The following is a 22,547-nucleotide window of genomic DNA, read 5'->3' on the forward strand; positions in this document are numbered from 1 at the left end:
CCCAAAGTGCAGGCTGGTAGAATGCTAGTCTTATCAGGATTCTAGAACCGATTTAACAGGAGATAAGCAGAACCCGGTGTTGGTTTAAAGTGCTGACAAGATTTCCTTCTTGTTAAGGGATACCAGACGGAAATGCTATGATTTTTGGCAAGGCCACTTGTCAGCAATGAAAGAAGTCAGTGTATTTTCTTTGGGCCATAAGTAGGATATACAAGAGACATAAGCTATTAGTGCATGTTAATAATGGATACTAGATAAAGGTCACTATGAGCACAGGATTCTGCACTGGGTCATTTTTTATAGATGCTGTGGTTAAGGATCCTGATGCCTATCAGATTTATAAACAACTTGAAACTAGAATTATGAATAACTTGGGATTGACTCCAGACCCAAACAATTTCAACTGGTGGCCAAATGGGACTTGTAACTCCCCCTCCAAAAATCAACTGCCTGAGTTCAAAATGGAGGGTGTATGTTTCTAAGGGTTAAAAAAAAATCTGCAGGCTCTTAAAACCACAAGCTAAATAGGCACATCTAAGGCTGTCAAGTTAGTATCTGAATAAAGGGATAATCTGCCACTTGTCCTTCAGTTGTTTGGTCTGGGTCGATTTTTAAATGGACAAGGGTAAATTTTCTGTTCATCCCAAGGGAACCAAAACTTCCTGATCCTTTTTTTTTTTTTTTTTTTGAGGTTCAATTGTTAAGATTTCTGAATATTTAACATGAAGAGAAGACCTGGGATAGCCACAGCAACCTAACAGATTGACCATGAGGAAAGAGGAATTGGTGTATTTTTCATCACCCTAGAAGACAAAGCAAAGAATCAATGGGTTCAAAGTTACAAGAAGTCAGATTCTGTCAATGAGAAAGTTCAAACATTTGAAAAATGTATAGGGAAAAACGTTCTGTTGAAGTAGAAGCTGGACTTCATTTGTCTGAAATGTTGTCCAGAAGAAATCATGTATCAAGGTTAGACTAGATGACCTTTAAGGTCTTCCCAACAGTGAGATTTTATTCATTTAGACACCAGCCACTAGGCATCCTACATTCTCTTGCTTTTAAAGTTGCCAATTACGTTTAAGGTAGGACAACAGACAAAGGGGATGAAACACGCATGTATTCATACACAAATGGAAGTAAAGGAGAAAACAGCATGTCATTCTGTTTGATTGTGGAAATGAATTTCTTTCCAGTGTTTCAAATGTACAAGTAGATTTAATGTTTCCCGATAAATCTAATAAACTGAAGCAGCAGTTCAAAATTTAACAGCCACAATAGTTTATTTACAATTGAACTCTTTATAAGATATTTACAAGACAACCAATTTTACACATCAGAAATGGTATCAAAAGTATGAATTACAACACAGACAACAATATGAAATGAGCATAAAAAAAGCTTAAGTGGACAGACAAGCAATTTTTCATTTTAATTTATTAACACTAGCTTAAACTTTGTTAAAGAAACAAAGGACTATGTTTTAGGAGAATTGCAGGGCTTTCAGTTGAAGATTGAATTTCACAGTGTTGTATCCCATGTAGGGAAAAATAAGACTAATTTTCCCCTCACGCTCTAACACACTGTAATTTTGCTCTTAGAACTTTGCTCCAACCTCTTCAACAAACCTCAACATAACCAAAATCAAAGGAGAATTGATCTAGATGAGGGAACAATAACAAGAAGGGAAGGGAGAACCAAGGAAACAGAATCCACGTAAGTCTGGCCAGATAGCACCTCATGGATTCCTCTCAGTCTAGCTCAAGTACAGTATCTGGGGAAGTCCCCTGTGTAGGATACAAACAGGTTCAATTTGCTAGCCCACAGCCAACATTAGGAATCTGACAAATGCTTAAATCAATAAGAAACTGAGAGGGATCAAGGAACAAAGTAAAGAGACACTGATTGGGGGTATTTTTCTTCTTTCTGGGCACATTATGAAGGAACATAACAACATAGGTCAGAGTAGGAAAGCTAATCGCTTGCCATATTAAAATGATGGAGAACAAAAGAAAAGTCTGGCCCAGTTTTTCTAGAAATCTCCTCCTCAAGGTGTGAGATGAGAGCCCCTAGTGGAATAAGTCCTATTTCTCTCTACATCCTTGCTGCAATAAAGTTTACAGCAGGTTCCCTTATAGAGAGCCCACTCTCCTAAGCAGATGGAGTTAACAAATGAAAACCCATAGCCACACACACACACACACACACACACACAGGCGCGTGCGCACACACGGAGAAATAAGAGCAGCAAGATCATCCAAGAATACTACATGTGCTGCCAGAATAATTCCTTTCAAAGTCAAACCCAGGGAGCACAGATCAGCATCTCACAGAAAGCTTAAGCAGTGGGAGGCCCCTGAGGAACTTCTCTTCCCACAATGATGTCCCATCCTCTATCATGCTCCACTCATGGGCCGGCCACACACCCTACATACCTTGGCTTCTCCTCTAAAAGTGCTAATAATCTGGGGACATATTCTCTTCAAGGATAAAAGCCCCTACCTTCTAGGAGATTAGACCCCTACTTGTTTTCACACAATAGTCCTTAAGACTAGTGAAAGGCATTTCCTATATATTTAAGACCAGAGGTCTTGGCTCTATTTTCCTTCCAGATAGTTAACAGGGATCTTTCAGAGACCAAAGTGGCCTGGGAGTGCTGTCCTGAATTTTTCTTTCTTTCTTTTTTTTTTTTTAAACAAAATGGGGGCAGGGAAGGGGGGATCAAGATGGTACACATACAAATCTATTTTTACAAAGTGAATGGAGAAGCTCATTAGGTATATCTGTTTCAAGATATAGACATTTGCCAGCCAAAGGGCTAATATTTCCTTCCCCTCCCTAAATCTCTACCTCACCATCCAGAGCTCTAAAAACGATAAAGCCCAATTAAGGCATACTTGAGAGGTGATGTGACACAAGGACATCTATACAGGTTCTGGTACGCCATTCCCAAATGCCAACTGCTTTTGTTTAGAACCGTAACTCTTCTGGAACTAACCATTCCCATTCTATTTTCTAAAGATTTTATTTTCTGAAGGGTGGGGAAAGTACTTCAGTTACCCATTAACTAAGAAAATAATAAAAAACATCCCTTCCCACATGGGTATATCAGAGAACAGTGTCCGAGGAAAGCTAGCTTTTCAGATATTTATCTACCAACTGTCAATAATCTCCTTGCCACTCTGTGGCGATGACTTGCTTCATCACTTCAGTTGTTCTTCCTGATCTGGGCCTAAAGCTCATGGTGAGACTTTTTGTTTTATTTCAGGGTAAAAACCACTATACCCCGACTATGAGGTGGGTATACCAAGTTGAGAACAAGTGCCAAGTAGGCATGCTCCAGCGGAAGGGGTTGCTTCATCTTCCACGTATCTACTGAAGACAGCCTTTTTACCCCTTTAACATAGGCAAATGTAAAGAAGCAGACCCCTGAAACTTCCAAATCTGCCATAATATAGATTTAACTTGAGAGTTCACTTTCCCAAAAAGGGAAAAGAAATCCCAATCACCTTCCATAATTCACAATTAGCCCAATGAAAGTTTTAGTAAAATCAGAGTGATGAGAACAAAACCAAACTCAAGGGAGTATGGAAGGGCATTACCAGCGAATGATAACATACATGAGGACACAGGTCACATATACAGGTCTCTGCCACTCTCTGGGAATGGCATGCTACAACTATCTGAAGACAGGGTTCATTCTTGCCAGCACAGCTATTTCCTACACGTCCGGTGAGGTGTTTGCTTCTTCTGGATCTCCAACCTGCATCGGCTACGCTCATCCAACCAGGGCAGCTCAAAATTCCTGGCAAAAAAGGATGAGGGAACCAACTTGTAAGACTAAAAGGGATTCGGTGAATTTGATAGTAACTCTAAAAAAGCCACTAAGTCCCTCACCACTCCTAAATCCTGACTCCCAAGATTCCAGTTTTGAGTCTTCTCTGCCTCAAAGCCAAACAACAGTGCTTTGGAAACAAAGTGATGGAATAATCTACTTCTGACTTAAAAACAATCCTCCTGATTCCCAGAGTGGGAATCGTATCACTGCAAAAACTAGTTACCCAGGTAGCTTCACTTCTGTCAAAGAATCAGGGTTATCTCTAAGCCACCTAGTTCCACTTAGTACCTAGGCTTCTGTGAAGTCTAAAAGGGAGGCACAGGCTACCTGGGGAGAGGAAAAAACCTCATACTTACTGTGGAGTTAATTTTGGTAATGGTCGTCCAAATGCTACAACAGGCAAGAAGGGGGTAATCATCAAACTTTCAACTATGGAAGAAAGTCAAATGGGACCTCGTTAGTTACACAGATGGGAAATATCCAGGGACTATATACCACTGCAGTGTATTCATTCAGAGAAAGCTGAATTCTGGAGCCTGTATCCTTTTTCTTCTTTTCAAAATCAACTCTTTGAGACAGGCAAAACTTACCATCATCTGGCTCAGGGAAAAATGAGGTAACCTCAGGCTCAGATTCCTGAATTCCTTTCTTTTTATACATTCTGAGCTGTAGTCGCTGTAAAATTCTTTGTTCCCTGATCCTCTGAATATCCCATCTGGGAAAAACAAACCAGACAAACAAAACAAACCCAACATTACTGCTTACCCAAAACCTGCCCCATAAAAGCAACTCATACAATCCAGACTCTAGGAAGCTCCTTACTGACTCCTCTAGATGGGGTAATGACAACTAACTGACTGGTTAGGGTAGAGCTGCTTAAGTCTAACAGTCCAGATCCTGTGCAGGTGTTCCACGTAAGGTGGAACCAAGGAAGGGCATATACAAAGAAAAAGAGGCCAAACGTGCATAGCTACAACAAATATCAACCAACTGGGAAGCCAGTAACTTAAGACTTAAGAGCTCTGGGATTCTCGACAGCATGGAGAAGGGAGGTTAGGGTCCTAAGGGCTCTACTGTTCCCAGGATGGACATCTTTGGCCTCACCTTTTCCTTCTCTTCTCATCCAACTCCAGTTTTGCATGCCGCTTTGAAAATACACTGTCATCCAGATTCTGTGTAAAGAACAGCAGCTGATAAACTATTTATCACCATGTTCCACATCTATATACTAACTGCCCCCCAGCTTCTAAGAATGTAAAATCTGTTCCTCTTAAGTTGAGTCTGTGAGTTCTGTGGATATCATGTAAACCTCTTGGTAACAGAATCAACAGAACACATGCTCCTTTCACCACTTACACCTTCTAAAGATCTCCAAATTTAAAATTATTTCCCTAACTTTGCAAGGTAAAAGTCACATCAAACTGAACCAATCCTGGAGACTACTATAAACCATTCCTACCTTCTATACTTTGTAAGAGTATGAATTTAAAATAAACACACATTTTTAAGAGTCAAATGAGTTTGGAATTCAAAATTATGCTACTTAATACATGCTAACTTGTTTTCTTTTTTCTTTATTTTTTATTTATTTGAAAGGCAGTGTTACAGAGAGAGGAGGAGAGAGATGAATATCTTTCATCCACTGGTTCACTCCCCAAATGTCAGCAACAGCTGGGGATGGGCCAGGCAGAAGCCAGGAGCCTGGAGCTTCTTCCAAGTCTCCCACACGAGTGCAGGGGCCCAAGTACTTGGACCACCTGCTGCGTTCCCAGGTGCACTAGCAAGTAGCTGGATTGGAAATGGGACAGCCAGGTCTTAAACCAGAGCCCACATGGATGCCGGTGTTGCAGGCAGAGGCTTAACCTGCTATGCCACAATGCTAACTTTTCTACTTAGCAACAAATTTACCTATTTTTTCAGCACTACCCAGCTGTTTATTTTTGAATAATCACTTAACTACTCTGAATTTCAGAGTTTTCTTACCTGTAAAATTAAGGGGGTTGGCAGTTAGTCTACTGGTTAAGACATCCTTGTCCCACCTCAGCATACTTGGGTTTAATACCCAACTCTGCCTTCTGACTCCAGCCTCCTGCAAATGCCGACCCGACCCTGGGAACCAGTAGCAATGGCTCAAGTAGTTGGGTTCCAGCCCCTCATGTGGGACACTTGGATTGCATTCCTGGCTCCCGGCTTAAGCCCTAGCTGGAGGCTGCTGGAGGCATTTGGGGAAGTGAGCCAGTAGATGGATGCGAGTGTTACTCTCTCAAATAAGTAATAAAAAACAGACTAGATAATCTCTCACATTCCTTTCTGCCCTCAAAGTTTTATTTAATCCGTCCATAGGACTCTTAGTCCAGTTACACCCCTCCATTCTATTCAGTTTCTTATTTCCTTCCACTGACATCTCTTGGGTACCTACCTCCAAAAGGTCTGAAGGATTTGGGTCCCTTAGAGGCTCTACTGAGTGGTCCCTCCAAGAAGGAACTGGAAAAAAAAAAAAAAGAACAAGAAAGGGAGGAGGGGGTGGAACCACCTTTAAAACCAAAGTCGCACAACCCTCCAACTATTCACTAGGTCAAGAGGTCTCTCCCCAGAAAGACAAAGTTACCAAGTGACAGGAATCCATTCTATGGCCTCACCTGAAGCCATATTCAGTGTCCTCGCTATGGTATTAAAGAACCTAAAATGCCATTTGCAGTCTGCCAAACTCAGGATCACAAAAAACCCTAAGCCAATACCTGACAATTCATAAATGGATGCTATTGCAGTTCCTGAAAAACAACTGAAATTTGTTGTCATTTTGAAGGCTATAGGAGTGTGATCAATCATACACCAAGGAATCTCACTCTCCCACATCCAGTGGATGGGGAATGCAGCTCCCAACCATCCACCATCCCCCCAACCCCCCACCCCAGGCCCAGCCAGCATAATTCCTATTCTACTCACCAGCCAAGACTGAAGTTTCTCCTGCAACACTTGATGGCATCAGACACCCTAAATAATGCAGGAAAGAAGAATCATCTCAGTGTAAAAAGAAAAAAAGCCCATACCCAAAACGGAGGAAAGGATCATCACTGAAGTCTCACTAGGAAGCCATTTTGTTTTTTTGAGTCCTTCTTTTGAGAATTTCTCTCTGGGGGAGGGGAAGAGGGAACAACAGACAAAAGAAAAGAAAATAAGCCCACCACTTTTTTTTTTACACTGAGACGACTTCTTTTCTTCATTATTTAGGGTGGTTTCCCTGCAACAGTTGATGGCCAAGGATATCAAACCTTAAACTCAGAACATGGCAGGTGAGTAAAAGTTGACCCTATTTTTCAAATAAAAGATCAGTGTTCTCAAAACTTACATATGTAGTCTTCTTAAACAGCTCCCTCCTCCCTCCAAACAAACTACCTTGCTGGTCCAGCCTGAACAACATGCACAAAAGACTTTGGCTTCCTTAGGATAAGCCATTGAGACTTCCTCTTGAGATAGGGGCATCAAGAGTAAGGATCCACACGTTCATTCACAACTCAGGCTCCTCAAGGGGCTGGGATCCCCCCAGTCAGACTCCTTCGTACTGTTATGCCCAGAATCTTAGAGGTGTTTGGAATTTTCTGTGCTAGGGCAGACAGGGTTTTCAAAAACAGCCAGTCACACAGAACAGCTCCGGAACAAGCCATTTCCCAATCCCGGATGGGAAGTTGCTTCACGGTTTCTCTTAAGTTGTTACACAGCATTGCCATGGCAGCAAAAAGGTTAAGCATTAAGGATGAACCTGTTCAACTGACTGAACCAACAAAAAATCTGAACCTAGATCAGGATCCTGATCTATCTCATGTACTCAAGTGTGAAGCCGAACGAATGTTAGATAATTAACAGTAATCTATCTTCCCCACTTAGTTTTGTCACGAGAACAGCCAAACAAAGCCTGGAAAATGCTTATTGGAAGGGATTCCCATCCCCATCCCTGCTAGGGCAAGACATAGTGGTAGCAACTTGGGGCTGCAGCTCTATCCAAGAAGGCTTTCCCCATTAGCCCGGAGCACCCACAGTGACTGTCATAGACTAATATTACATGATGGAAGGCACACTCCAGTTACTGGTTGATGTATGAGATAGGGGAGCATCTCTGTGTGGAAGCCATAAAGAAACAAAAAGGGAATGAAGACCAAGGTCCCACACCCCAAACCCTCCCCAAGCAGCTCAGATATCCCAAGATAGTCCTTATTGTTTGAAAAATAGTTTGTAGACCATTTTATTTAAATATATGAACAACCAATGGGCTACTGCAATCCAAGTGCACTCTCCACATTTTAGAACCTGTGTGAAGTATAGGAAGATAAAGTAAGACTGTTGGTCTTTGGCAGATTCCTCCTGCCCCCCAGACCGGGACATAGAGATACAGATAAATGTTTATATAGTTAAAGAGCGGAGGCCCAGGTGATCTTCCCCACCCCAAGCTGGCTCCCCAACCAAAAATTACCATTGGCCCCTGAGAACACCCAAAGACCACCCTCCCAGGTTTCACACAGTATCAATTGCAGGAACAGTCGTGCATGGCAAAGTATAAGTTCTATGCATTTCACAGCACAGAAAACCCTTCTTTCAGAGGGCATGCAAGTTGCCGGAGATTACACACCCCCAAGTCTGGTGCTCTTGTGATGAGCAACTTACTGGCAAACACATCTCCCAGTGTTGTAAGCAGGCAAACACATTGAGCACATTTTGCTGTAATTCCATCTATTTGCAATGCCTGCACAGTGTCTGTCTCTGGCTGTTAACTTACTCATTCTTGACAGAACTCTGCTTTATTGATTGCACTTTTTAAAAAATGCCAAAGGCATTTTCACACTTGTTAGCTTGACCGCCACCACTAGGGTATAAGAGCAAGTGTTCTCTATGCCTTACTTGCTACAGTCTCCTCCTTCTTTGGAGAGGATTCCCGTAATGGTAACGGTGATGGGGGAGGCTGGTGCCAACGACACAAATACATTTCTGTGGTGGAAAGGTACGGCAAATCTTCTATCTCACTTGAGAAGGCTTTCTCCTTGGGATGGGCGCTGGGTCCCTTTTGGGGAGTAGAGAGTCTTGGTGGGGTGTCCACTGAAGACCGGGGCTTTTCTGGGGTTTCTTGGCTCCTCAATTCACGTTTACAAACAGTTTCTGATAAGGAACCACAGGGTTCCTCTTTAATGGGAGAGTGCTTAGGAGTTTTTGTTTTGACTTTTGAAAATTCAGGAGCCAGCTTTTTAACAGGAGTCTTTCTTTCTGTACTTCCAAATGGGGATTTCCTATTAGATAGGGAAGAAAACATTGTAAAACTTATTGACTCTTACATAAAATCTGATTTGAGTATATTTGGGGGCAAGAGAGATAGCTTGTTCTCTTGTCCCACAATGAATAGTATTCAGATAACCTGAAATATCTGGCACTCATTTAGAAATAGAATATGCCCTTAGTCAACGTTTGTTGAACAAGTAAGTTTTCATGCTTAAGAGTATCCTATAGTATTCTGCTGTCTACTATATTTAAAGATTCCAGTTATAGTCAAGATCCTTTAGCCAACATCAGGTGCCACAACTCTGTGCCACCTATTTCATTACTGTCTACCAGAGACCAGTCTAGCTTACCTCCCACCCTTATACCATGTTAATTACAATCGCTATTTCCTTTTTTTTTTTTTTTTTTTTGCTGTCTGCTGCTTTCTTCCCTGCATTTGCCCGAACACCACCTTTCCATCCCACCAACCTAAATTCTATGCCTCTTTTTCAAGATCCCTCTCTTCCTTGAAGTTTCACAATAATCTTTAATATCCCTGAATCTTACAAAATTTCATTTACATCCATCTTGTATACCTGCATATCTTATTGCATCTGAATTCCGAGTTTTCAAAACTTTTGCCCATCCTTACAGTTTGAATAATTTCTTTCAGACAAGGACAGTTGTATTTTCTTTGTATGTCTACTGGTGCCTACCACACCGCTTTACACCTCCTAACTTGAAGTGACCTGCTATAGTTTTAAGAAACTCAGTCACATTTGTTACCTATTCTCTTTATGATGTACTCTGTATTCTATTATCACTACTGTGACCAAAATGTTCCTAACAGACTTCTATAGCGTGGTTAAGAGAGTCTCAAGATAGTTTCTCGGTATAATAGAAGTAATTCATAATTCAGGCTATGGTCACTATAAAAGCAATTCATAAATCCCAGTCCCCTACTCTCAGTCACTGGTAACAAGCGTCCAGACAGCGTAACAAAGTTATCAGCACACCTTTTGTGTCCCTTTCCACTCCGCCCACACGAGAAAGGCTTGGGAGGCAGAGTCTGGGATGTCTCGGACAGCTCCGGCTGGCACTCCAGTTTAATTTTCTCAGACAGCTCTGTTTCCTCTCTCTCTTCAGGTTCATAGCCCTGAAACAGCTTGTGCCTCTCCTTCTCGTTATCCTTCTTTACCAGCTGCATCCGCCTTTCCATCCGTTCAATCCGAGCAAGGAGCTAAAAGAGAGAATGGCAAAATGCAGGCTTAGGACACAAAATTTAAACACAGGTACTTGGCCCCATTTAGGAATCAGTAGTCTTCTGCCTCCTGCAGCAGATCACATCAATTCAACTTATTCTGCACAGGCAGACATTAATCTGAATAGCTTTACTTAAATGTAATGGAAAAGAAAAGGTACACTCTAACCTAGATGGCAAGGGACATTGGGGAATTTGTAGTTTGTTCTTCTGAAAGAGGATCCTCTTGCTAAGAGGGGCCACGGAGTACCTTTTAATGACAAAGTCTCTTCTACTGCTAACCATGTGGGAGCTGAGAGTTTCCAAAATTAACCTTATATACTTGTACATTCTTTTGAGAGTACCTAAGGCTACCCAAATCCAATCTTCTCTACTTCTACTCAAAAACTATACATGATGGCAAAGTCAAAACAGTATATCAAGAAAGAATGAAGAGCTCATACAGTGCCACTGAGAATGGCAGTGTTATTTCAACGGGGTGTGTGTATGTGTGTGTGCGCAGGGAGGGGGTGTCACTTCTAAAACAATGAACATTCCATTTGAAAGAGTTATAACAGAAATCAGTGCCCACAAATCTCAACAATCATGACATTTACATATCCCTTTGCATTTTAGATAACAGAAAAAGTTATACCTATTTAAATATTGATTGAAATCAAAGTTCTTTAATTCTAATTAAAAGGGAGGACTACATAATCCAACAGAAAATGGAAGTCTATTATTATGAAAAACTTCACATTAATTTAGTTTAAAGGAAAGGTGCCAATTGTGCTACTTACACTCTATTACAAGAATTCTATCTGGGTTAGAAAGTGATATTAATGCTGCCTTAATTACATCCATTACACAGATTTCAGTTGAGACCAAACAACTGGAATAAGAGAAGCAAGCTTAAGCAACACTAAGACTGCAATACACAACACAAGCAGTGGATGCCAAGTTCAGACTGACACTCTATCCTTAGTTCACCCCAGTTTTCCTGCCTAGGAAAGCCTGCAAAAGGGGGGCCATTACCTCAGGAACTGAGCAGAAACCTCCACAAGCAGCAGAGACACCTCCCTGTCAGCCACACTCTCAATTTCATCTCCTTACATCTGGTTTGATTCACAGCCTGAGCATTACTTAACCACGCACAGCTCGTGGTTGACATTTCCTTGATATCTTCTGCTTCACTGGCCCTCACCCCCAACACCATGTAAGGATGTGATCTGTTGTAATTACAGTACCATCACACCCCTAGACTGCAGTACAGTAGCTAAGCAGTACCACCTCCATGTTGAGTAACTTCCACAAATCAACACCACGAGATATTTTAATAAGACCTGCCCCTGCCCCAGCTCCCATGCCACCTTGTGGAACGCATTCTCCAATAAAACAGCCATCTGATGCGATTCATTTGGAAGGCAAACAAAAATGAATAACCCTCTGCTCCCTTGCTCAGCCCTTGGCGCACACAACGTGAGAGAGACAGAGAGAGAGCGAGAGAGCGAGCTGCAGCCTGAATACAATTGTAGAAACCATGTTTATTTTTAGGCAGCTGTAATGTATGCTAGCACAATAATAACCCACCGCCCCAGCTTCCCTGATTTCCAAAGGAAAATGTTTTCATGCAGAGGTGCCCTTAAAAACTGCTGCAGTAAAAACAAGCCTAGGGAGTCATGCTTCCCAGAAGCAGGAAGAAATAGGAAACGACCTCCCTACTACCTCCAGATTCTAAAATAGGGATTTGGTGTGTGTTGGGGGGAGCGTCTACTCAACACACTTGATAAGCTTACTTTCTCCTGATGCCTTAAAAGTCTTGCAGCTTCAAACCTCAAGGCACCTGGTTATGTTTTATAACTCAGAGTCCTACTAAAAACTGTCTGAAATCCCAGGCAGCGATTCTTAGAAGAACATTTAAGAAACACCAAGTGCAGTGCCACAGAAATCACCTCTGTCCTCTGCCCACTACGAGGCCTACTACCCTCCTGTCTGAAGATGCTGCAGCAGTGCTTAGAGCAGCAGCTGCGGAGCCCCTCTCCTCCACAATGCTCTTCCAACGTACCAGCTCTTTAATTTAACCCTTCCATAAAGCTACCACAGAGACACTGCACCCTTCCATTTTTAACCCCTCCCAAATCAGGTCTTTTCCTACTCCACACATCTTTCCCATAAGCCTGGAGCTGTCATTTTAAATTAACCCTTTGGCCTCTGAGTCGCCCCTCCCCCTCTCCTTGGGAGCGTTGCCCTTTAACCCCTCCCTCCAACCCAACGTGTGCGTGCGAGCCTGACTCCCAAGGACTCGGCACCTAGGACACCCCTATGCTGGTAGCCAAGCTCCTTTACCCCTAACCAAGGGGTACACCTTGGCTTCCTACAGCCCCCTCCCCCGAGCATGCGCACAACTCGCTCCTCGTCCCGAACGCAGATTAACCCCTCCCGTACCGTGTCTCTCTCGGACTTCAGCTCCTCGATCTCCTTTTCCTTGGCCTGCAGCTGCTGCTGCTGCTGTTCGATGAGGTCCAATTGCAGGAGAAGGATCTGTTTGAGGCAGGCGGCCTGACTGGAAGCTCCCGAGCCGCCGCCACCCCCGAGAGGGCTCTTCCTCATGCTCTTCCATCTGCCCTCGCTAGCCGCCAGGGTCCCGGCGGTGGCGGTGGGTGCGAGGGGTGGCGGCCCGGGCAGAGGTAGTGGTGGGGGTCCCGCCGGGTCCGAGGCGGTGGCAGCTGGAGGAGCCGCCCCACCCTTGTCCCCAGCCCAGGGCGTAGGCTCTTTGGCCGCCGCCACGAGAGAGCCCGTCTGAATGGGCAGCACCGCCTGATACTTGGGCCGGGGGCTGCAGCCGGCTCCGGCAGCGGCTGGCTCCCCCCCAATGCCGGCTTGTTTGGTGGCCGGGGGCGGACAGGGCAAGGGCACCGAACCGCCCCAGCTCTCTTCCTGCTGCCCAGGGGCCGCCCCGGCCGGCAGTAACAAGCCCCGGCCCTTGCCGCCGCAGCCGGCCGGGGAGGGCGCGGGGCTCCCGCCCTGGGAGGAGGCCAGCGGGGGCCCCGGCTCCTTGAGCTTACGGTGCCGGGGGAGGAAGTGGGCTTCGGCCGCCCCGGGCTCGTCCTCGGGCCCGCCCAGCGCCGCAGCCCGCTCGTAGTCCAGTCGCTGCTCAGGGTTGCCGCCGGCAGGGGCCGCGGCCGCCTTGAACACTGCGGATCTCATGGTCATAGTGGTCCGGAGCAGCGCCGGGGACCGAGACGGAGGAGGGGGGTGGGGAAGGGGCGAGGTGCGGGGGGTCGAGGACGGAGGAGGGGGAGGGGAGTTTGGCGGGCTCGCCTCAGCAGCGCGGCAGCAGGCCTCCGCTAGCGCGGCTCCTCCGGGGCCCGGGCGCCATCCCGCCGGCGTGCGGAGACGTGGAGGCCGCGGCTGAGGCCCGCCGCCGGCCCATGGGGGCCTCGCCGCCGCCTCTGCTGCCGCCGCCGCCGCCTTCGCCTCGGAGGCAGGAGCTCGCACCCAGCCGCCCCCGAGCTCATCCCCGGAGCTCGCCTCGGCCCCCCCTGGCCCGGCCGGGCCCGCCTCGTCTCCCCACCCCACACCCCCCCTTCCCCGCCCCGGCCCCCCGCCCCGGAGCTCGCCTCAGCCGCCCCGAGCCTCCATTTTCCCCCCCTCTCCTCCTTAGGAGGGGGTGGGAGGGATGGGTCCGCCCAAAGCCCTCCTACTCCGGGAGGGGGCTTCTGTCGCCTCCCCTGGGGGTCTCCGCAGCTTGGGGTCCCCCTCCCCCACAGTCACCCCTGGCGCCTCGGCGTTTCCCTTTAAAAAAACGGAGCCGCTCGGAGCCGCCACCGCCGCAGCCGCCGCCGACCGGAGAGCGCATGCGCCGCGAGGGAAGCGGGCGGGAGTGAACCGGGCACGGCGAAGAGGGAGGCGGGCCGCACTATTGTGAAAGGGGCTGCGGCCGCCTCGAGGGGGGCAGGGAGGGGGCCAGAGGGGCCGGCGAGGGGAGGCCGGGGATGAGGGGGCGAGGACCGAGGAGCGCGCGGAGCAGCGGGGTGAAGGTGGGCTGCCGAGGGAGGGGCGAGCCGGAGAGGGTCAGGAGGGAAAAAGGGCGGCCGCGGGGAGCCGGGGAGTGCGGAGGCGCCCGGGGAGGAAGCAGCGGGAGAGCAGGGAAGACGGCTTCAGGAGGCAGCTGAGCTCCGCGGACCCGGCCTGCTCCGGGCAGCCCCTTTCCCGAGTGCGTGGGCGACGCGCCCGGCTCCCCGGGCCGGGCAGGACCCAGGCTCCTCTGAGCCTGTGGGGGTTCAGCGGGGGCGGGGAGGGGCCGTAGAATTCTGACCCCGCCACCCCTGTGCTCCCCAGCAGCCGCACACTGGTGTGGGAGAGAATGAAGTTCTTTGTCTCTGAGGGATCCCGACCGGGAGCGGAGGACCTCTGGCTCCCAGAGGGGGCAAATCCGCGGAGTCTGCTGCCCGGGGAGTTGTTGCCACAGCCTCCTCGGGATGAGGTGGTGCCAGCTACCAAGAGTTCCCTCCCGAAGGAACTCTCTGGAGGTTGGAGGGGTTTCAGGCTTTGCAGGGAGCAGAAATACTTAAGGGTATTCTCCGTGGCGCGTTTCCTCCTGTTGCTCCGTGTTCATTCCACTTCCAAGCCACTGTAGCCAACAAGTGCTCACGGAATTCCTCGCCGAGGAACTTTAAAATAGTCTTAATTGCTTGTTTTTCTCTTCTGTCCAAAGTGTTTAAAGCTTAAGTGGAGATGGAGAAGACCAACATTCTGTGGCCTGATGTGAAAACTTCTAATTAAAACTGTGTCTCTGCCTTGAACAAATGGGTGTGAATGTGTTCAGAAGCCAAGACAGCCCCAGCCCGCTTCCACCAGACTGTATGGCCTCAGATCTGCAAGGGAAGTATCCGGTTTAGAGATACCAAAGAATGGTGCGGTGGGAGGCTGGTAGAATATGGCCACCTCTTTCAGTGTCTAGACTTTCTGTACCATCTCCATGTTGCCAGCTCTCAAATTTTTGTCTTTCCTAAACTCGTTCCCTGGTTCCAAAATTTCCAGCTGCCTAAAGTTATGTCTAAAATCAAGCTCCTGAATTTTCTCCACCCAAATCCTGCTTCTGCAGTCTGCCTCTCCTTCTTTGCTAGCCTGTATCGTCAGTCGGTCCGTCTTGTTGCCTTTCAAAATGTGTATCTAAAATTCTATACATTCTCCACACCTTCCACCTTACTGGAAGCCATAATCATTTCTTACTCTTTTTTTTAAAGATTTATTTATTTGAAATGTGGAGTTGGGGCCAGCACTGTGGCATAGCAGGTAAAGCCACTGCCTGCTGTGCTGGCATCCCGTACTGGCACCAGTGGCTCCACTTCTGACACAGCTCTCTGCTATGCCCTGGGAAAGCAGTAGAAGATGGCCCACGTGCTTGGGCCCCTGTACCCACGTGGGAGACCCGGAAGAAGCTCCTGGCTCCTGGCTTTGGATCAGCCCAGCTCCGCCCATTGCAGCCATCTGAGGAGTGAACCAGCGGATAGATCTCTGCCTTTGCCTCTGCTTCTCTGTAACTCTGCCTTTCAGACAAATAAATAAATCTTTAAAAAAAAAAAAAAAAGAATTACAAAGGCAGAAGCAGAGGGAGAGAGATCTTCCATCCACTGGTTTACTACCCAAATGGCTGCACTGGGCAGATCTGGGCTGATCCAAAGCCAGGAGCCAGAAGCTTCTTCGGGTCTCCCACATGGGTGCAGGGGCCCAAACACTTGGGCCATCTTCTGCTTTCCCAGGCCATAGCAGAGACCTGTGTCAAAAGTGGAGCCACTGGGACAAACCATATGGAATGCTGGCACAGCAGGCAGCAGCCTTACCCTCTATGCCATAGCACTGCCCCCCCCCCCCTTTTTAATTGCAGTAACCTTGTAATTGGTCTTTCAGTTTCAACCTTTGTCTTCTACTTAAGTCTGCTCTCAGCAACCATATGGATCCTGGTGAGATATGCATGGGATCATGTTCTTTGCTCAAAACTCTTTCCTGGCTTTCCCTCTTAGTTGGAGTAAAAGCAAAGTCCTCTTTTTTTTTTTTCTTTAATAAAAACTTATTTTATTTATTTGAAAGCAGAGGAAGGAAGGTCTTCCATCTGCTGGTTCACTCCTCCAAATGGCTGCGAAGGCCAGAGCTGGGCCAGGCTGAAGCCAGGAGCTTCTTCCGGGTCTCCCATGAGGGTGCAGGGGCCCAAGGACTTGGGCCAATCCTCTGCTGCTTTCCCACGTACATTAGCAAGGAACTGGATCGGAAGTGGAACAGTTGACAGCGCTCCAGGCAGTGGCTTAACCTAGGCCACAGCACCAGCCCCAAAGCAAAATCATCTTGATGACCTGTAGGATTTAGCCCCCTGGCATTGCTGTGACTTCAGTCCTTCCTGCTGTCCTGTGCACTCCTCCCAGACCATATGCTCTTCTGTACTGTCTGTCACACACAGAGAATGTCTGTCTGCTCAGGTCCTTCCACTTGCGGTACCCTCTGCCTGGATCACTTTTCCTTCCAATATCCACCCAGCTTTCCTCCTCACTTCTGAAAGCTCTTTTCTGTGTGTCATCTTTTCAGTGCTACTATCTCTGGCGATCCAGTGTACGCTCACAACCCTTTCCAAACTCTCTCCGCCTTTTTGGCTTTCTTTCTCTCTGGGGTACTCGCTTCTGTCTCACAGGAATTCACCTTGTTTATTGTCTTCCCCCGCTAGCTAGCGTCGTACTTTGTTCACTACTGTGTCCTCAGCATCTGAAACCACATATGTGGCACAAAGCAGGCATTTAATAAGCATTGAAAGAGTGAATGAGCTGTTCAGGTATATTTAAAAAAAAAAGTATCTACCCTTGACCTTTAACTTGGTAGAGGATGGCAGTCATGTAACATTAATAGTATATATTACAAAAATATATATATATACCAGGGATTGGTGTTGTTTCTTAGCAGGTTAAGCTGGCATTTGGGAATTGAACCCGCAGGTAGGACCTTGCCCTTACAAATATGTAAATAAATATAAAGAAAGAGACATTTCTCAGAAAACGATGTATTGGAAAAAACGGAAGAAGTTGACTGGAAAAGATGGTCTGGATAGTGGAAAATATAGGGGATAAGGCAGGTAAAGTGGGTTGGAGCCAGGTTATGAAGGTCTGATTCCCATTTAAGAAGTATGTAATTTATCAGCCACAGTGATTTAAAAAAAAAAAAGGGTTTCCAGCAAAGCATGTTATGGTTAGATTTTGTTGGTCTGAAAGCTGACTTCAGTGTTTGTGTCTCTGCACCAAAACAAAACAGGAGGCCAGTTTGAAGGCCATTGGTCCAGGCGTGAAATGATGCTTGATTAGTCTAACGTACTAGTGACGGATGGATATAGAGAACGACAGGAGACTCCGGCGTTACGAGCAAAGGCGCTGGTGTGAAACTGCAACAGCAGTCACAGTCTCACTACTTTGTTATTTCTCTACCTCAGTTTCTCATCCGTGTATGACTGCAATAACTCAGCTCTAAGGGTTACTGTGAGAATTAAATGAGATAATTGGAAAGTATTTGTCATGGATGGTGAGGCAGCTGGTAATGCTTGATAATGTAGTTATCACCTATTAATTGGCAAGATTTGTTGATCAGTGTGGGGGTTGAGGAGTGAGCACTATGGTGCAGTGGGTTAAGCGGCCCTTGGGATGTCCGCATATCATACCCCAGAGTGCCTGGTTTGAGTCCTGGCTGCTCCATGCTTCTGATCCAGCTTCCTGGGAGGCGGCAGATGACAGCCCAGGTACTCAGGTTCCTGCCACGCACATGCGAGACCCAGATGGAGTTCCTGGCTCATGGCCTCAGCCTGGCCTAACTCTGGCTGTTGCAGAGTGAACCAGCAGATGGAAGATCAGCTCTTTCCCTCTCTGTCACTCTGCCTTTAAATAAATCTTAATAAAAAAAATTTTTAAAAAAAGATTCCTGAGGCTAGACAGATGGCAGTTCTGTTCACCAGTTGTTCATTTTCTTTCTAGCGTCCTAGACCTGCATCAGTATCACCTGGAAACTTGTTAGATATGCAGATTATCAAGCCCCATCTTAGACCTAAGGAAGCAGAAACCCTGGGGTGGGGCTCAGCACGCCCTGTTTTTCAAACAAGCCTTGATTTACCAAGCTCTGCAGGTGATTCTGGTGCCCCTCAAGTTTGATAACCAGGGCTACTTGGAGTCTACAAGGGGTTGATCACCCTATTCCTAAAGGGCCAGATGGTGACTCTCTCAGGCTTTTAAGAATTTTTTAAGATGTATGTATTCATTTTCATTTATTAGAAAGAAAAACAGGTGGACATAGGTTTTCTATCTGCTGGCTGACTCCCCAAATGCCTGCAACAGCTGGCACCAGGCCAGGCTGAAGTCTGGAGGGGATCTTTGGGTCTCCCACGTGGGTGGCAGTCACTCAAGTACTTGAGCCTTCACCTGCTTCCTCACAGGGTGTACAGCAGGTGAAAAGTGGAAGTGAGGGGCGGGCGCTGTGGCGTAGTGGGTAAAGCCGCTGCCTGCAGGGCCGGCATCCCATATGGGCACTAGTTCTAGTCCTAGCTACTTACTTCCCACTCAGCAGTGGAGGATGGCCCAAGTCCTTGGGCCCCTGCACTCGTGTAGGAGACCCAGAAGAAGCTCTTGGCCCCTGGCTTCGGATCGGTGCAGCTCCAGCCATTGCAGCCAGTTGGGGAGTGAACCAGTGGATGGAAGATCTCTCTCTCTGCCTCTCCTCTCTCTGTGTAACTCTGACTTTCAAAAAGAAAGAAAGAAAAGTGGAAGTGAGTTAAGACTAAAAACTGTCACTCCAATACAGGGATGCGGGTAGGATAACTAAGAGGCATCTTAACTGCTGCACCAAAGGCTTGCCCCATCGTAGGCTTTTATAGTCACAGTCTATCTTAACACTCACCTCTGCCGATGTAGTACAAAAGCAGCCCCAGTAAATGAAATGAGTATAGCCATGTTCCAGAAAACTTTACTATTTGTTGTATCAGATTTGAATTTCACATAATTTCCATGTATCATGAAATACTATTTTTTTAAAGATTTATTTATTTTTACTTGAGAGCCAGATTTACACAGAGAGGAGAGGCAAAGAGAGAGAGGTCTTCCGTCTGCTGGTTCACTCCCCAAATGGCTGCAACGGCCAGAACTGCGCTGACCAGGAGCTAGGAGCTTCCTCTGGGTCTCCCTCCTGGGTGCAGGGTCCCAAGGACTTGGGCCATCTTCCATTCCTATCCTAGGCCAAAGCAGAGAGCTGGATTGGAAGTGAAGCAGCAGGACTAGAACCGGCGCTTCAGGCCAGGGCGTTAACCCACTGCCACAGGGCTGGCCCCATGAAATACTGTTTTTAAATTTCAAAGTACTTAAAAATTCTTGGCTTGTGAAACATACTAAGAAGGTGTTGGACTGGATATGGTCTTCAGGCTATAATTTGTCAAGCCCTGATCTAGAGACTTAGGCCAAGCTGGAGACAGCCTAAGACAAAATGAAAAGAAAAAGAGGCACTTTATAGTACTCATGTAAGTCTGTGTAGGGTGGTGGAGACCTCTTATTAATTGTGAGATCACAAGACTCCTATTTTGGGGCTGGCGCTATGGTGTAGGAGGTAAACACTGGCTGCTCCACTTCCCATCTAGCTCCCTGCTAATGGCCCCTGGGAAAGCAATGGAAGATGGCAGCTGCCTGGGCCACTGCAGCCACATGGGAGCCCCAGAAGAAGCTCCTGGCTTTGGTCTGGTGCAGCCTTGGCCGTTATGGCCATTCAAGGAGTGAACCAGCAGATGGAAGATCTCTCTCTCTGTAACTCTTTCAAATAAAATAAATCTTTAAAAAAATTTTTTGTGTGTTAAAGTGTACTTTGTGAAATGGCGGTGATAGTAAGCAACAATTGGTTGAAGTTTTTAAATGTCCTCATTGACAAAATTAAAAGCTGTCAATTTCATCCGGCCCCACTTTTTTTTTTTTTTTTTTTAAACACTACACAGAGATCCAAAAGTCTAGGATTTCACTACTTCAGACTAAGTATACATGCTTTTCTCCTCAAGCCAAGGGTGGAATTTTTGAATTGGAGGTCTGATCTTGATCTCAGTTTATGGGGAAAAACCACCAGAAAACTGAAACCTGAGAAGAGATTTTCTACGAAGGAAGGAGAATTCTCGCTTTCAAACCATTAGGTTTTAAACTGGTGATCTAGGGAGGTATCAAGGGTGAAGGCCAGGAGGGAGGGAGCAGAGCCCAGGAAAATCACAGTTGGGACCCATAAATCAAGTTCCTAAACAGTTGTCTATTTTACCCTTAATGGGATAATGACCATTCCTTTTGCCCTCTGGCTAAGAGTACAGATTTAAAGGCCAACACTCACCAAGCCTCTAATGCTTACAGAGGGGCAGAATTCCATTTCCGTGACCGACATTCTTTGAAGGGAATGCCCAGGGTGTGGAAAGACCAGGCAGCAAGCCCTCTCACCTGGCTGGGTCTTGGTTTTCCCAGACCAGAAAAAAAAAAAAAAAAAAAAAATCGGAACAGTTCCCCTTTAAGGTCCCTCCCGGCCCTGTGGCTCTGTGAAGCTGCCTTTCCCACTCACCGTGCGGCAGAACCGATTTAGGCTTCCCCGCACGGAGAGTTCTAGTGCGCGGCTTCCTCGGGCTCTCGGAAAAGGTAAACGAAGACGACTTGCGTGGCTAGCAGTAGCCCAGTTCCCCCAGGGCACCTAAAGGAGACCGTGGCTGCAGAGGCCACCTGTCCCTTCTCCGGGGATGGGGCGCCAGCACGGAGCCACAGAGGCTCCCGGCTCAGGGCTGCTCCTGACAAACCCTGCCCTGCGTCCCAGCCTCCGCGAGCGGGGCCCCCTGCGAAGGCAGGACACACCTCCCCGGCCGCCTTTTTCTCCCCCACCTCGTCCATAAAATCACAGCTCAAATTTGGGTTTGTCTCCCTGTCTGCCAGCCCCGCCAAAACTTTCACCGCGCCCCGCCCACTCCACGTGGACCTCCCTTCCCCGTCCCGGCAGCCCCTGCGAGAACCCCCCCTCAGCACGTGACCAATTGTTGTGTTTCCTTCCTGGGGCTCCGTCGTAGCTGGCACCCGCCAACGGCTGAACAAAAGTGCCCCCTTCAGGGTGAGTGTGGGGCAGCACCACGCGGTTAACAAACGTCAAGACTCGCACAGTTAAAAGAGAAGACGAATTCAAGCGATTTCTTTAGAGGAAACGATTTCGGGTGGAGTTGGAAAGAGTTTTAATCCCTGGTTCTGAAGTGGGTGACCTCCATTCCAACTGCATTTCCCCTAGAGCTCTTCGTGTCGTCGGCTGAGTGCTCAGATCCCCTCAGGCCAGACAAGAGCGAAGACTTCCCTAATTGGGGCCGAGGTTGTGGCTGCCTGCAATGCCGTCATCCCAGAGGGGCACCAGTTACAGTCCTGGCTGCTCCACTTCCCATCCAGCTCCCCACGAATGGCCTGGGTGCTTGGGACCCTGCACCCAGGGAAGATCCAGGTGAAGCTGCTAGCTAGCTTTGGCCAGGCCCACCCCCTACCAGGATGGCCATCAGGGGAGTGAACCTCAATGAACTGAGGAAGAAGTGGCGGAGCAGCAAGTAGGGGACTGACCAGGAAGAGCTGGAAAAATAGGTCAGGTGAAGCCAAACAGTGAAGCAGTTTCTTTGGGAAATATTCTGACTTGGGACTTGAGGAATCAGGTAGGGGTTGGGACTGGTGGCTGACTGGTAGAAAAAGTTGTGGGTGATGCTCAGAGAGGAAGAGTAGGACTACGTTGTGTGTGTAGGGAAGGGTAAATTTCAAAATAAGAATTGTCTTATTGTGGGGCCATTTATCCCTCCAAGGTCATAGGGGTCATTGGTAGCTTCGGGATCCGCATGGAAGGAAGGCCTATACTTCCGGGAATGGAGACGTCCCTACCTGTACTTGCTGGGAAGAAAAGTCCTTGTCAAGGTCCCTGCGGGTGCCTAAAGGTCAACCAATGAGGATCAGACCCGCCTCAACCTTTAACCCCCATGCCCTGAATCTATAAAAGGAGCCCTCCCAATCTCTGACGTGCAACTTCCCCGGCCCCCACCCTGCTGCTCTGTTGGGACCGGGGAACCTCGCCCGGGAGCAGAACCCCAATAAAAGCCTGTGAATTAATTGATTCGTCTGCCTGGGGAGATTTGTTATGTGCCGGACACCTTGCAGTCATGACTGGTAGTTCAATGGCCCA

General features: G+C 47.3%; 1 protein-coding gene and 1 long non-coding RNA gene across 4 annotated transcripts; one reads left to right on the forward strand and one right to left on the reverse strand.

The window, feature by feature from the left end:
* Positions 1–1,254: 1,254 nt before the first annotated feature.
* Positions 1,255–13,700, reverse strand: MSL1 (MSL complex subunit 1). Of its 3 annotated transcripts, XM_062216562.1 has the most exons (9): positions 12,765–13,700; positions 10,096–10,319; positions 8,729–9,111; positions 6,782–6,829; positions 6,255–6,319; positions 4,940–5,007; positions 4,426–4,550; positions 4,192–4,264; positions 1,255–3,802 (listed from the first exon to the last, which is right to left on the reverse strand). In XM_062216562.1, exons 1-9 carry the CDS (start codon positions 13,530–13,532, stop codon positions 3,712–3,714), a joined length of 1,845 nt encoding a protein of 614 aa, XP_062072546.1. In that variant the 5' UTR covers positions 13,533–13,700; the 3' UTR covers positions 1,255–3,711. The 3 variants fall into 3 exon arrangements, with proteins under 3 accessions (XP_062072546.1, XP_062072547.1, XP_062072548.1); XM_062216563.1 differs by lacking the exon at positions 6,782–6,829; XM_062216564.1 differs by lacking the exons at positions 1,255–3,802; positions 4,192–4,264; positions 4,426–4,550; ... (1 more) ...; positions 6,255–6,319; positions 6,782–6,829 and having other exon boundaries at positions 6,836–9,111.
* A 7,660-nt stretch (positions 13,701–21,360) lies between these two features.
* Positions 21,361–22,460, forward strand: LOC133746779 (uncharacterized). Its single transcript, XR_009864261.1, has 3 exons — positions 21,361–21,452; positions 21,624–21,827; positions 22,174–22,460. It is a non-coding gene; the product is annotated as an uncharacterized LOC133746779 (long non-coding RNA).
* The last annotated feature ends 87 nt before the right edge of the window (positions 22,461–22,547 follow it).

Source organism: Lepus europaeus, chromosome 18, assembly GCF_033115175.1.
Source record: "Lepus europaeus isolate LE1 chromosome 18, mLepTim1.pri, whole genome shotgun sequence".
NCBI classification, from domain to species: domain Eukaryota; kingdom Metazoa; phylum Chordata; class Mammalia; order Lagomorpha; family Leporidae; genus Lepus; species Lepus europaeus.

Excerpts from the sequence above, each read along its gene's own strand:
- MSL1 (XM_062216562.1), bottom strand. The coding sequence starts at position 13,532 with ATGACCATGAGATCCGCAGTGTTCAAGGCGGCCGCGGCCCCTGCCGGC. Across the intron at positions 6,320-6,781 it reads AGAAACTTCAGTCTTGGCTG|TTCCTTCTTGGAGGGACCAC; the intron begins GTGAGTAGAATA and ends TTTTTTTTCCAG. Across the intron at positions 4,551-4,939 it reads GATGAGAAGAGAAGGAAAAG|ATGGGATATTCAGAGGATCA; the intron begins GTGAGGCCAAAG and ends TGTTTTTCCCAG.